Source organism: Malus sylvestris, chromosome 2, assembly GCF_916048215.2.
Source record: "Malus sylvestris chromosome 2, drMalSylv7.2, whole genome shotgun sequence".
Lineage (NCBI taxonomy): Eukaryota > Viridiplantae > Streptophyta > Magnoliopsida > Rosales > Rosaceae > Malus > Malus sylvestris.
The window spans coordinates 34391317-34405101 of NC_062261.1; the positions used below are offsets into that span (position 1 = coordinate 34391317).

Below are 13785 nucleotides of genomic sequence, written 5' to 3' on the forward strand. Positions count from 1 at the left end.
GTCTTATAGCATTTCAATGTCTTTTTTGGTCAAAGCTTTGACACAATGTTTGATCAAAACTTTGACACAATTGTAGCATTTCAAGGCTTTGAACCTTCTTCACGTCTCCTTCCTTCTTTGTCTTTATCAAAGTTGTGTTGGGGACTTTTCTTTTGTCATCATCAAAATTTCTGATTTCTTTTCCTTTGTTTATTTGTCAACACATGCACTTACTCTCTTTAGCTTTTCCAAACATGATAACCACCTTCTTTAGCTTTTACAGAAAACTTTTCTTCATTTAGTCATTCTCTTAGGCATATTTTTCTACTTTTCTTCTTGCATTGGGGAATTTCCAAGCATGAGTCGGTCAAGTGGTATTTTTGGCTTCTTTTCCTTTGCTCATATGTACTTATATGGTCATTTGTCTACATGTGCATTTTTCTTTGTTCCCTTGTCTCTTTTATCCAAATATGACTTCCACCTGCATGTCCCCATATGTTAAAGAAAAACAACTTTTCTTCTTCCTCCTCTTCACGTGCATGTCTCCATGTCTTGTACCCGTGAGTAGCACCAAACAGAACAATTTCTTACCCCTTGAGTTGTATCTCGGTATATGTTGCTTCCTTGCTGTTTTTCTTTACAGAAACTGAGCTTGGGATGTTGAAGTTGCACTTGCCAGTCCGGTGAGGGGGTATAGACCATTTAGACTCGGTTAAAACTTCACAGGGTGGTCTAGGCCACCCCGAAGAAATTCATGGGATTCTTGGAGATAATTTCTGCTGCTGTTAGTGGGGAGTTATGTCGTTCAAAGTCTCCACCTCCATCCGAGCAAAGAGACAAAAGCCAAAAGATGGCTAAAAGAAAGATTAGAGAAAACATGATTTGTCCTTCTCTTTTTTTTTTTTTTGCGTTGTGGACCATTGCCGAGCAAAGGGGAATGTCGTGGACTATTGCCTGGTGGTCTTCTACTGCCATGTATTTTTTTTTTTTTGTGTTGCTTCTTCTTTTGTGTCCTTCTCTGTCTTTTGCATATATATATATATATACACACACACACACATATTACCCTGCTTTTGTCTGCAACATAACATCAAACAAGAGAAGAATAATTTTAACAGGGCTTTGTTTCATACCTGGTGGTGAATGTTCTTCTTTAGATCTTGGCTTGAAAGCACGAATGGTTGAACTCGTTCTCTTTTTTTGGCAGCACTTCGTTGCTTTTGGTATTTTCTCTCAAAGTTTCTCTATTTTCTGCAGAGTTTCCCCTTTTTTTTTTTTTTGTCTGTCTCCTCTCTTGCTGTGGCTGATGCCTATTTATAGGCATCCCAAGAAAGCTCTAGAATTTTTTTTACATGGGGGGAGATGGAGGCCATGACCTCCTATCACTTTCCCTTAACTTCTCCCACTAACTATGCAGTTTTTTTTCATGCTTTGCAGAAAATTAGGAGACCCTGTTTTGCACAGTTTCTTCCCCCTTTTGTAGGAAGAAATTCATATTTTATATATTTATGGATGTTAATTTGTATGTAAAGCCTGTCCTCATTTTTTTTGGGCTGGATTACATTTTTGTTTTGCCTTGTAATTTGACCCAATTTGTATGGACTCTATTTTTTTGTTGTGTATTTTTGTTGTTCAACACTCGCACTGGAGAGCAATTAGTTTATCCTCTCGCACTGGAGAGCAGACCTATAAAAGGGTTTTTAGCAGTTGTTGTGGACAGCAGTTGAGCCAGGCTTATGAGTAACTTCTTGAATCTTCATTGAGAATAAAGAAATAAATCAATTGTGCTGGAAGGTAGAAACTGCATAACAAACTGGATAATCTTTGGCTTGCAAGGCCTTGTTCGTCGAGCTGCTTGAGACTTCGAGCTTATTGGGAAAAGCCCAAACGGGGTTCAGGGGGTGATGGAGACTTCCCCTGCTTGGGTAGGGTTTAGGGTTTAGGGTTTAGGGTTTAGGGTTTAGGCTGTTTCGTTAACCTATCAAGATACTCATCGCATCGACCCTCATTTGTCAACTTTTCAAGGTACTGCTTCCACTTTAGGCAATCGTTGGTAGTATGACCTGGTCCTTAATGGAATGCGCAATACTTTATATGATCTAGCCTGGTACGATCGTCTTTCATGGGTGGTGGCAGTTCGAACCAAGGTTCGTTCTTAAGCTTGCGGAGAAGTTGGCCGATTGGAACTGTGAACTTGGCGAATGTTTCAGGCCCTGAGTCTTCTTTGGTCGAGAAGCGTTCCATGTGCTTCTTTTCCGACTCGTTTTTGTTAGACTGCTTGGCCTCGCCCCATAATGCATGTTTTTCTGCCAAAGCATACGAAGCTGCTAGGGGTCAGGTTTTCTCTCATTATTAGTTTTCCGAATAAAGGATGTTCGGTAGAAAGCCCATTTCTAAATGTTGTCGTTGCTATGTCCTCATTGCAACCAACAATCTTGGCCTTCTCAGCTTTGAACCTCTTGACATAGTCGCGAATTGTCTCCCTAGGGTCTTTTACGATGCTGAAAAGATGGTCGGATGTCCTTTTGATTAAGCGGTTAGACGAATACTCCTTAATGAAAACAAAGGAAAGTTCGTTGAAACTCCAGATCGACTACGGCGGTAGAGTGTGAAACCAATCTTGCGCTTCGCCTTGTAGAGTTGTGGCAAACATTTTGCACATAAGCGCGTCGTTGTTCCTGTAAAGGATCATGGTACTGCAGTAGTGCTTGAGATGTCGATCCGGATCTTCGTCTCCCTTGTACGGAGTGAAGTGAGGCATAGTGAACCCACGAGGTGGATCTGTCCGCTCGATCTCATTCGTGAATGGTGACATGCTTATGTTGGTCATGTCCCGTCGAAGCGCATCATCAGCAAGCTCCTTACGTTGGAAATTGTGCAATCATTCAGTTAGAAGCCTCTCAACTTCTTCTTGAATTTGCCTCTGCTGGGGCAGTGGAACTTTCGGCTGCCCCCGGTCGTGACCTATGGGTTTGGGCCACTCTTCCCTATGATCGACTCGTCTATGTCTCGGCTGCGGTGCATGTGGCATGTTCCTGGCAGGCAAACAAGCTGCTCGCAAGCTGTCGGTTGAACTTGAGTCCGATTGAGTGACTGCTTCTCTCCGTCTACCGTGCTGCCTATTCCAATATGAGGTGGAGAATACTCTTTGCGAGCCTAATTGTGAATGAACACTTCACCTGGAAGGTTGTCCATATTGATAATCAGAGTGTGACTTCAACTGTGATCGTATGCTCGTCCATAGGCTTGATTGGGAATGCATGCTCATCCGCACGCTAAGACGAGAGTATACGCTATCCCAAGGATCCAGGCAGGAGCGTAAACTGCCAGAACACTTGGATCGTGGCCGGTTGATGGGCTGCTTGCCGGGACTGTCACGTCCCGATCCCAACATACGTTGAAAATCGACACGTGACAAGGAAAATAATGTTCGTTGAATACGGTATAAGTTACGAAATGAAATACTTTAACTGATAACCCAAATTAATGTGAAAGTGGCTAAGTTCTCCACAAAATATTTACAATTATGTACATCCCAAATAAAAGAAGCATAATCTTTGCTTTACTAAGAACAAGTATGAGGTGCTCAAAAGGAAGTCCCAAAAGATAAAGTACAAGAGTGAAACAAGGGTAACCTAATGCTCCAAGTCTCTGATAACTGCACTGCTACCCCCACCTACAAACTTCTCGGAGTCTACTCAAACCTGTCGCCTGTACGATCAGTGCCTACAACATCGGAATGGTGCATCAGGCAAACAACAACCTGGATAAGTTGCGAAGCTTATGAGAGTGACAATAATATCAAGTATGTGAGGATAATGCTAATGCCAACCATCAAACACAGTTTACATATCTTGAATATAAATCATTTATAAGAATTCAATACAAACTTTTGCAAACCCCGAAGGAGTCACCCAGACATCCAACAGTTCATCTGAAACCAATCACAACATCTCACAACCATCTTCTCATACAACACAATGAAAAGTAGAGTTAAAGCGACACAGTTTGGCCGAAGCCTACACCTTTGAAGCCATCTCAATTCAAATTCAATAAATCCCAAGGTGAGTAAGATTCCGGACCTTCACTCAACGAAATCGCAAAAGATGAGGGATTCCGGACCATCTATCAACGGAATCCAAGTGGATACGATTCCGGACCCTCACTCAACAGAACCGTAGAAGACCAACAACCAGAATGTACGACAGCGCAAAGAAATGAGACAAGCATAGGTTACTTAATTTACAAAAACTCAACAAAGGGAAATTAGGCACAATTACTAAATTTAGAACCAATCACCAAAGCGGAAGGTGAAACAATATTGAAGCAACAAATCCCCATCATAATGGTTAACGGTCATTACTAGTCCTCACATTAATCTCAACATGTCAATCATACAAATCAAACCACATTTCCCATATACATGCCACACTCCATTTCATAAACATAAATTGATGTCGAAGTATTGGAATAATAATTCAATAGAACATATTCATAAAACCAATTCATATCCACACAGGATCATAATTATGACAACCCGGTAATTACCAATATCACATATATTAAAGTCACTCACCTAGAGTCCGTGCTAATGTACCCTAGCACGATAGTCAAGGCATCACGTTCTTGTCACCGCCTGTGGCCGAGTCCAATTTGGCCAAGAAGGCCCTCAAATTGGCTCGCACCCAACGAAACCCTAAGGTGGGTGTTCTTCAATTCGGCTTCCTTGGTGTTCCAACGCCCCAACCACCAGTTGGATCTTGTTCTTAGGTCCAAGAGAAGTGGATTAAGGGTGATGGTGAATGGTGATACTCTCCGGAATGACAATTCGTCGTCGAGAACCCCCGGGTTCTCCTATGGAGTTCTACATGAAATAGACCTTAAAAACCCTTAATTTTTGGTAGAGAGGGAAGGAGGAAGGTAGTTGAGCAAGTTGCAAGTGAAGGAGGTAGGAAAATCAACTGGAAAAATAGAGGAATTGGCCTGAATTGGCCGGTTTGAATTTTGGCTGGTGGACTCACAGTTTCATGAAATATGGGGGGGGGGGGAAGATATGTGGCCGTTCCTTTTCTTTTTTTCCAAATAGTTCCTTTCATGCCCTTTTAATAAAAATCTGGCAGGTTCCCTCTTCTATTTTTTTTTTTACTAACTTAACCTTTAACCCATACTTCCCACAAACTATAGTTCACAACTTCAAATGTCCGTAACTATACCGTTATAATTCGGACTCGCAAACGGCTTTCGCCTATGCATTCGTGGGTTCGAGATCTATATAAAAACACGATAACTAATCAATTACTAGTTGTAACTTCGAAATGTCAACGAAAGATAAAGATTGATTATGAAACTTCCAACTCGATAACTAATCAATTACTAAACTTATAATTAGTGGAATCAAAATTAACTAATAAAGATAACGGAATTGCGAATACGAATTTAAATTACGAAATACGGTGGTGGAGAGGTTCATTTGCCCTTGTGCTACTTCGGGACACCTCGTCCGAGGCACGTTGGATCTCGGTGTGTTGCAAGAGTTGATTCACCAAGGTTGTCTATTGTGCAAGGACGCTCGTCAACTCTATGACTTGTCGAGACAAGTGTTGTTCCCCATTTAGATTGGAAGAGCTTGGAATGAATGTGCCTCCTTGAGCAGTGGAAGTGTGGTAGGCTCCGGGCGCGAGATTTGAGTTGGGAAATGTCAAATCCGCAAAGAAATGTGGTGAAAATGCCCCCGGCTTGATGGTAGGTTTGGATGGTTGAGATAGTCTTTGGCCGACTTGGGCTGCTTGGGAGGCCACGGGGGCAGGCTGGGCCACGGGAGTGTGCTGCCCGGCGGGAGCAGGCTGGGCCGCGGGAGTAGGCTACTCGGCGGGAGCAAGCTGGGCCGCAGGAGTAGGCTGGGCCGCAGGAGCAAGCTGGATCATGGGAGCAGGCTGGGTCACGGGAACAGGTTGTTCAATGCGTGGTGCATGCGAATGCGAGGCTTGGGCTCGGGCCAGTGCAAGCTTGGATGGCATATCTTAGGTCATGGTAGAACCTTGTAATGGTGGTGCTGCTTTGCTTACGACCGCATTTTGCCTCATGGATCTCCACGATCCCATTTCTTAAGTATTGGAATTTTCACTTATGGAATTTTCTAAATTTCTAGCCATTATATTTTTCTTATACGTTTTATCAAAGAACCTTTGCAAATAAAAAATTCTAATAATAAGAATGTATGAAAAATATTCAAATGGACTAGAAAATAGAGAAAAACCTTTTTATGCGAGAGTCTTCTACGAGTATGGATTTCAACTCTCAATGAAAGCCCCAATTTGTGGATGCAAATTTTTGCCTTCTCCTTCTTTGACAAAATTGCACCTACAAAACAATCGACACCTTTGGTCAAGGCCAAGAGCCTCACGCGCCCACGATGAATGGGGGGGGTTTTGGCCGAAGAACTTTCGATGCCAAAGTTAGAATTTAGAGAGAAAAAGTGTTTAGAGAATTTTTGGGAGTTTTGCAAGAGTGTGGACTTAGCTTTTTAGAAGAAATGGGATCCTATATATAGGGAATAAGGTGGCCGGCCCTTAGAGGATTTTGTGTGAAAATGGTGATTAATTTGGTGATTAATGGATTAATTAGAATTAATCTAATTTGTATGGAAGGTTTTGAAGGTTATGGAATGAGGATGGATGAGACAAATTTGAACTTGTTACCTATTTTGGGTACTCCTGATTTGGTTGATAGATGATTCTCCACTGCTCGCGTGTAGGAGACCCGGTATGCTCCGAGGGTAAATTTGTCATCTTTACCCAAAAATCCACATGTAGCCTTGTGATTATTTTTGGCTCCACAAAAGGCATACGTAATACTAATTTTTTGACCTCGAGAAAAAATTCAATAGGCATGGGACCAATTTGGTCCCTTCATGGCTCCAATTGTATACCCATAACCCATTAGAGTTAGTTTTGCTTATATTGCTGCTCATCAAACAATTTTTGCTCACTCAATTGCATTTACCCCTCTCTCTTTATAATTTTGGTCAGATCACTTTCTCCTCTCTAAATCTGGTTTCGACTTTGTGAAACAAGAAATGGAGAAGCTACATTCAGTCATACTTATATATGTGGTAGGGTCTGTTTATTTTTGTATCCATTATTCACAGTTTTTTGTTAATTTTTTAATCAAATTTATTATGTAATCTCAGTTGGTATGACAACCCAAACAACAAACAGATCTGTAATTTTTGGGTATTTGAGGAAGGAAAGAAAAAAAAAAGTCAAAGGAAAGAGAAAGAAAAGATAGCTAGCTAGGGAGTCATGCTATAGTATGGTTGGTTTTTGTACTCCAACAGCTCCCAAGATATAATCCCATTCGCTCCCTCAAATCATGAATCATGAGCAAATTCACTTTTTTGCACAATTAGAATGGATGTACTAGCTGTGAAGATTGAAGATACCAATGCCTCTCCAAGAACTCCAATGTCGTTAGAGTCATCGTCATCCAGTAACGTTGTGGCGACCTCTTGCATTTCTCCATGTCTTCTACCCACTATAAACATATCATATTCACCCTCCGTGGATTGTATTAATGAGAGAATTTGTTCCCAACTGGTCACCCAATTCTCTACAAATTTTATGGAGGCATCATTCATTGACCTCAACCTAAACTCATCCAAGTACAAGTCATCCATTTTTTTCTCTTCTCCAGTACTTTTCATTCCCTCAAGAGTAACATCGTCGTCGTCGTTGTCGTTCTCATTGTCGTCCTCGTCCTCGTCATTATACTCATCACCGTCATCATCATCATCGACGCACGTTTTTGCTGCCTCTTTACTCATGATGTTAAACGTTATAACAGTTAGGGTAACCCTTGGATGTCCAGCCATCCTCCCCGCATACGCTAATGCCTCGCGGTCATCTGCCCCTCCAAAGAAGAGCATGGTAAAGTGGCGGCAGCAGTCAAAGTAGTTGGATGTACCAATGCCCCGATCCAAAAGAACACCCACGGAGCACCGCGCATTTTCCATCAAGTTGTTGTTGAGGTTCTTTAAATGCGATTTGTCTTCATCTCTTGCCCCTCCTTCTCCATCCAATATTGTAGCTTTCTTATGATACGGGATAATTATTATGGAGACACGATTGTCCTCAGCCAGGTTACATATGTCCTCATGCATCGTCGGATAAGCAGACACTGCCGTGAGTGATTGCACTGTGACACTTTGCCTTTGTTTGGCATATAACTCGATGGCATTTGTCGGAGACGAAGATTTGTCGGGAAAGTTTACATCTTTGGTCTTGCAAGCATCGTGCACTACCAACATGGCCGAAGCGTGTCCAGTTAGTTCCACAAGGTGGACAGCAAGAACATGAAGAGGGGATTGTGTTGTTGGATTAGAAGCCTCGAGGAGGTTGATAATGCCCGGCACATTGCGTGAGGTGTGAACGCATACAAGGACTCGAAACTGGTTGTTAGGTCCTACGCTTGCTAAACTCCTCTGTTTGTACTGCACGAAAGTCTTGGCACTGGACTTGTAAAAGTAGGCTATAAACGGGCCAACCGCAAATGTCATTACCCAAATCACCACCATCAATACTCCGAACGTTTGTTTGTTCAATGCCTAGATATGTACATGTATACCACAATCAAATGGTCATTCGTTCATAAATTATTCAAAACTTTACTTAAACCATGCGTCTTGCTATACTACAAAACATCTCATATAAGTGAAAACAGTTACTTAGGAAAACAAATTGAAAGGTGAAAGGTGAATCAGTAAATTACCTTTATGTCCCGGCCACTATTGAGTATAATGAGTGTCAATAACCCCTTGGTGTTCATGAGCACTCCAAGAGCCAAACTATCCCGGGGTGACATTTTGTTGATTATGCCGGCAACGAAAGTGCTCACAGTTTTAGTTGCGAAAGCAATGATGGTAACCCACACTACACGACCGACAGTAGCCCCAGTTTTTTGCTCTATTGGATTTTTTCTGTCACCGAGAATATCCTCAAAGTTGACTCTTCCTCCATTGATACAGAAGTAAAGAGGCATCAGAATCGAAGGCACAAAATTTCCCACCTTCTGTTTAAGCATGTCCGTAAACTCGCCCTTAGGCATAATGGCTCCTAACACAAAAGGCCCTACAATGGAATGGGATCCACAGGCATCGGTAATGACCCCAGAGAGCAACACCCCAGCTAAAACAAAGCGTATAAGCTGACTGTTGTTCCTGTCCTCTTTTTCTCTTTCGCGTACTCGGTGAACAATCCATGACAGAGCAGGACGTACTACAAAAACGCAGAGTCCTAGAAAAACCGAGGTCAAGCCCACTGCATACATCTGGACGCTGTTGATTATGGCCATTACGAGCAAAAGAAGAATCCAGGAGCACAAGTCGGTGATAACAGAGGCGGATAACGCAAGTCCTCCAACATCAGAGTAAAGAAGTTTGAGGTCCGCGAGGATTCTGGCAAGGTCTGGGAAGTTGGTAGTGGCGAGAGCAACGCCCCAGAACAATGGGCCGTTTATAGTGGGACGTTCCTGATCTCCATCATGTGTTTGTGCGACAAAATCTTGGAGGAGTAAATAACGACACAAGACCCAACCAAGTAGGACGGAAAAGAAAAAGCCAGTGAGCGCAATGCTGAGAGCCTTCTTCCCAGCACGAACTACTGGTTTAAAATCAAGCTCTAAACCCACTAGAAACATATAGTAAACGAGGGCCAAGTTTCCCATGGTCTCAGTAATCTTCAAGGTACTAAATGGGAATATAGGTTTCGTCAGTTGACCCAAAGCCCTCGTACTCGTTGTCATTCCAGCCTGAAAATTCATATTAGTTATGCATCTGCTAACATACAAAGAACAAAATCAAATATAGATGAAAATTACTATTTAATTGGCAAAAACGCCATATGTTGGATAGGTTTTTCGTGCAAAAACTATTTTCCGTTTTGTGTTGAGCACTGGCTCAGCTCATTTATATTATCTCTGTGTTCGCATGTTACGTCTAATCATGTTTATATATAAAGGAAGAGCAAAATTTCGTGTATCATTCATACCAAAATATGCACATTCCTAATTAGCACTTTCAAAATAAACAATTTAATTTAGGGGTTTTTGAACTTTAATCCCTCAAGAAGATTAAAATTTAAAAAAATACTGGTGTTAGATTAAATATTGATTTTAGTCCCTAATGTGCCCTTAATTCAAAATAATTAATGTGCATTTTATTTAATGTCTCCCATTAAATATTTAAATTTATTAATACACAAATTTTAATTTATTTTTTGACCAAAAAAGAGTTTTTTAATTTATTAATTTTATTTAACATTCTTCAAACTTGAAAGACTCAATTAATGTACCTAAATGTTAGTACCAAAATATATTATATTGAACTAATATATTTAAATGTTAGTACCGAAATGTATGTACCTAAATATATGCACCGAAATGTATACACTGAAATGTTAGTACCGAAAATGTATTATATTGAATTAATGTACCTAAATGTTTGTATCGAAATGTATGTACCGAAATATGTGTACCTAAATGTATGCACCGAAATGTATTATAATGAATTTAATATACCTAAATGAAGAAGATAAAGTACATCAAAATATATTGTATAATAAAAATTAGTTTATCTAAATGTTGACAACAAAATATATTACGATGAATGAAATGAAAATAAAAATTATAATGAAATAAAATTAATACATTAAAAATTAGAAAGAAAAAGATAAATAATTAAAAAATCAAAATATAATTAATAAATGAGGTTATTAATGTATCAGGGACTAAAATTAGATTTTGATCTTACTCATGGTTTTAATCAAAAAGTCATCTTTGCCAAGGATTAAAATGAAGTTTTCTTTTTAATTAATTTATAGGAGTAAAATAGTAAAATAACATTATTTTGAATTTAAGAATTTCAAAACTACCTACGTAGTTGGCTGTTTTTTATTTTTCTTTCTGAAGTTTTTAAAATTAAAACATATAAATATATTTTTTAAATATATATTTTAAATAAATAAAAAAACAAAAAAAATGTGAAGGAGCAAATTATCATATGCTCACACATGTGGCAAGAAGCTAGTATAAACATAATCAACCATCCCATACTAGTTTCAAGTTGAACATTTGGTATAATAATAATAATAATAATAATAATAATAATAATAATAAAATGTAGTAACTCACAATAATCTGAGAAATAATGCTTGGTTGGTGCAAGGGTTTGAAGGCGAAAGTAAGAATACGAGTGTTGAAGACGGCAATGCTGAGTTTTATAATAAGAACACCAAGAGGTGATAGGAAGGAATCGCTGGGTAGTACTCGCCATATCCCACCACTTGGGTTTATAGTTCTGTTATAGCACACCATTATTCTATCTTTTGTGTCAAAGTATAAATCAAAGCGTTCCCAACCACTAACACTATGTAGGACGTGCGTCATTATGTGTGTGTGTATATACTTTTCGCAGACCAAAGAAAAAAAAAAGTATATGTACTTTTCTACTCTTTGCGTCTTTCCCAAATTAGGCAGGCTTTCAATCTCCCCTTCCTCTTCCTCTTTTTTTCACGGTAATTTATATCCCCATCCGGAATCCTTATTGAAAGGGACTAAGAAACCAGAAAGTTAAGGTCTCCGAGGAGAGATTAATTAAGTCCCCAATCTCAGAGAGAGACAGCAATATACTTATGCATGCTGTACGAGAAAAGGGGTGTATATATATATAGGCCCACAAAACTATAGGAATGGTCCGAATGGAGGGAAGGGAAGGCTCCAAAGGAAAACAAAATCTTGATAACGCGGCTGTGTTGTAATGTACGTATGGCGTAGATTCGTTCGGCTGTTTTGGGACGTTGGAAATGTTTTTCCTGTTACGTACGTTGTCATTTCCTTTCTGCTAATGAGCCATTAGGGTTTTTTGGACTGCTATTTCCTGGGTTTTCTTGTTTTGATCGTCCTCGCTCCTCTCTTCGATACAGCTTTACATTTAGTTGTATGAATAATATTTGAGGTGTTCGTTTGATATTAATTATTCAGTATGTACAACGGCTTTATATATATAACCAATTAAATAAGCTAACAATGAACAGTTTTTTTTTTTCCTTATCAAACCACGAACAGTTTTCGTTTTTGTTTTCTATCAAAGAAAGAAAACAGGTAATAAATAAATCGATTTTCAATAAAATGATTGATTTTGCATTGAGTTTTTCTATTTTGCTCTGGAGGTGGGTTTTAGAGATGTGCGTTGAAATGATGCGAAAGAGGTACTGTGGCTGATCACTACAAAGGAGGATTGTTAATGAGGGATAGTGTTCTAGTGGCTGATATTAAGGAGCTAAAGCTGAAACTTCGTTGCTTGGATCGAGGAGATACCGTCTTAGCTTTCGACTAGTTTGAAAATTAAATCTGAGCATGCATAACGGACGAACAAACAAACTTATGAACAAACTAATTATAAACGAATATATCCTTATTAATTGAAGGAAAATATTATCATGACAGCTACAAACTGAAGGACTACATTGCGATGACTTGTTCTAATTCAATTACAAAGCACCTTATTTATAGAAATCAAAACCTAATAAGAACTCTAATTCATAAAATACCAAAATTACCCAAATAATAAAAGAAGGGAACTATTATTAGCATTCCAAAAATCTCATTCTACACTTCTCATAAGTATATTTTTCTTTCTAATTATAGAAAGTTTAGAGTTGCAAAATAAGATTTTTGAAGTGTCAATAACAATTCCTTAAAACAAACCTAATATACTAATATTTTTCAATACCCCCGTCAAACTCATGGTGCTAAACAATATGAGTTTGCCAACAATTAGATGCAGTTGTAGACTCCACTAGGTGGACAAGCAAGAAGGCATTAGAAAAACAGACAGGCTCCTCTAGACAATCAGATAGGCAGGCAGAGAAAATCAGACAGGTAGACACCAAATGGCAATGACGCGTTAGTACAGTTGGATATCAATTGCTGGTTGTTTTAAATTGCAGATAAGGTTTTACGGTTGTAACTCGAATAAATGAATGAATGAATGAATAGAGCAACTAGCAGCAACGTTTTGCTACTGCATTGAAATCCTATATGTTTTCAATTTTCTTTGTTGTTCTTCACTTCAAATCCTCTCTAATCAAAATACAAAATACTATTGAGAGAGCTAAATGTTGATTATTGACTCAAACAGTAGTCAAAAGTGAAACAATACTTTCGGCTACTTTTGTGATAGTGGGTGTTGGTTGGCATGCTGGATGTGGGACAAACAAAAATGGATGCATTTATGCCTAATTCTTTTGACTTGATGGGAGGCCTTTTGACCATTGGTTTTTTTGAGGAGCCACTTTCTTTGGCTTTAAAAGGAGAAGCAAGAGCAGCAGGAGCAGCCCGTAATATATGAGAGGAAAAAGAGCAAGAAGTCATTCGGCAGAGAAAAGAATTTTCTCAAATTTTTTTGCTTTGTATTTTTGGTTTTTCCCTTCCTATTGTAAGTGAATGAGCTTGGGTTATTTGGGTCTTTAGGAAATTGAGTGATAAACACTATTGTATGTTCTCATTGATTATAGTGGAATACTCTGTGGCCTCCAAACTGGATGTAGGCATTGCCGAACTAGTATAAATCTTGGTATTCTTGTTGATATTTTTTCATTTATCTTTTGTCGGTTATTGTGGTTTATTTTTTCACTCACACTTGGTTGACGTTTCCGCACAACAAGTGGTATCAAGAGCCAGGTTTCGTGAACAGTGAACTGCTACAGTATCTATGAACGGTATTGTACCTGTGAACAGTGCTATATTTGTGAA

At 39.2% G+C, this 13785-nt stretch overlaps 1 protein-coding gene across 1 annotated transcript; it reads right to left on the bottom strand.

The window, feature by feature from the left end:
• Window positions 1–7348: 7348 nt before the first annotated feature.
• Window positions 7349–9699, bottom strand: LOC126603359 (cation/H(+) antiporter 15-like). Its single transcript, XM_050270180.1, has 2 exons — window positions 8746–9699; window positions 7349–8581 (listed from the first exon to the last, which is right to left on the bottom strand). Exons 1-2 carry the CDS (start codon window positions 9697–9699, stop codon window positions 7349–7351), a joined length of 2187 nt encoding a protein of 728 aa, XP_050126137.1.
• Window positions 9700–13785: the final 4086 nt, after the last annotated feature.

Bases quoted from the DNA above. Each gene is read 5' to 3' on its own strand.
- LOC126603359 (XM_050270180.1), bottom strand. From the start codon at position 9,699: ATGGGAAACTTGGCCCTCGTTTACTATATGTTTCTAGTGGGTTTAGAG. The intron at 8,582-8,745 runs GTAATTTACTGA...GTACATATCTAG, and splicing joins ATAGTGGCCGGGACATAAAG to GCATTGAACAAACAAACGTT.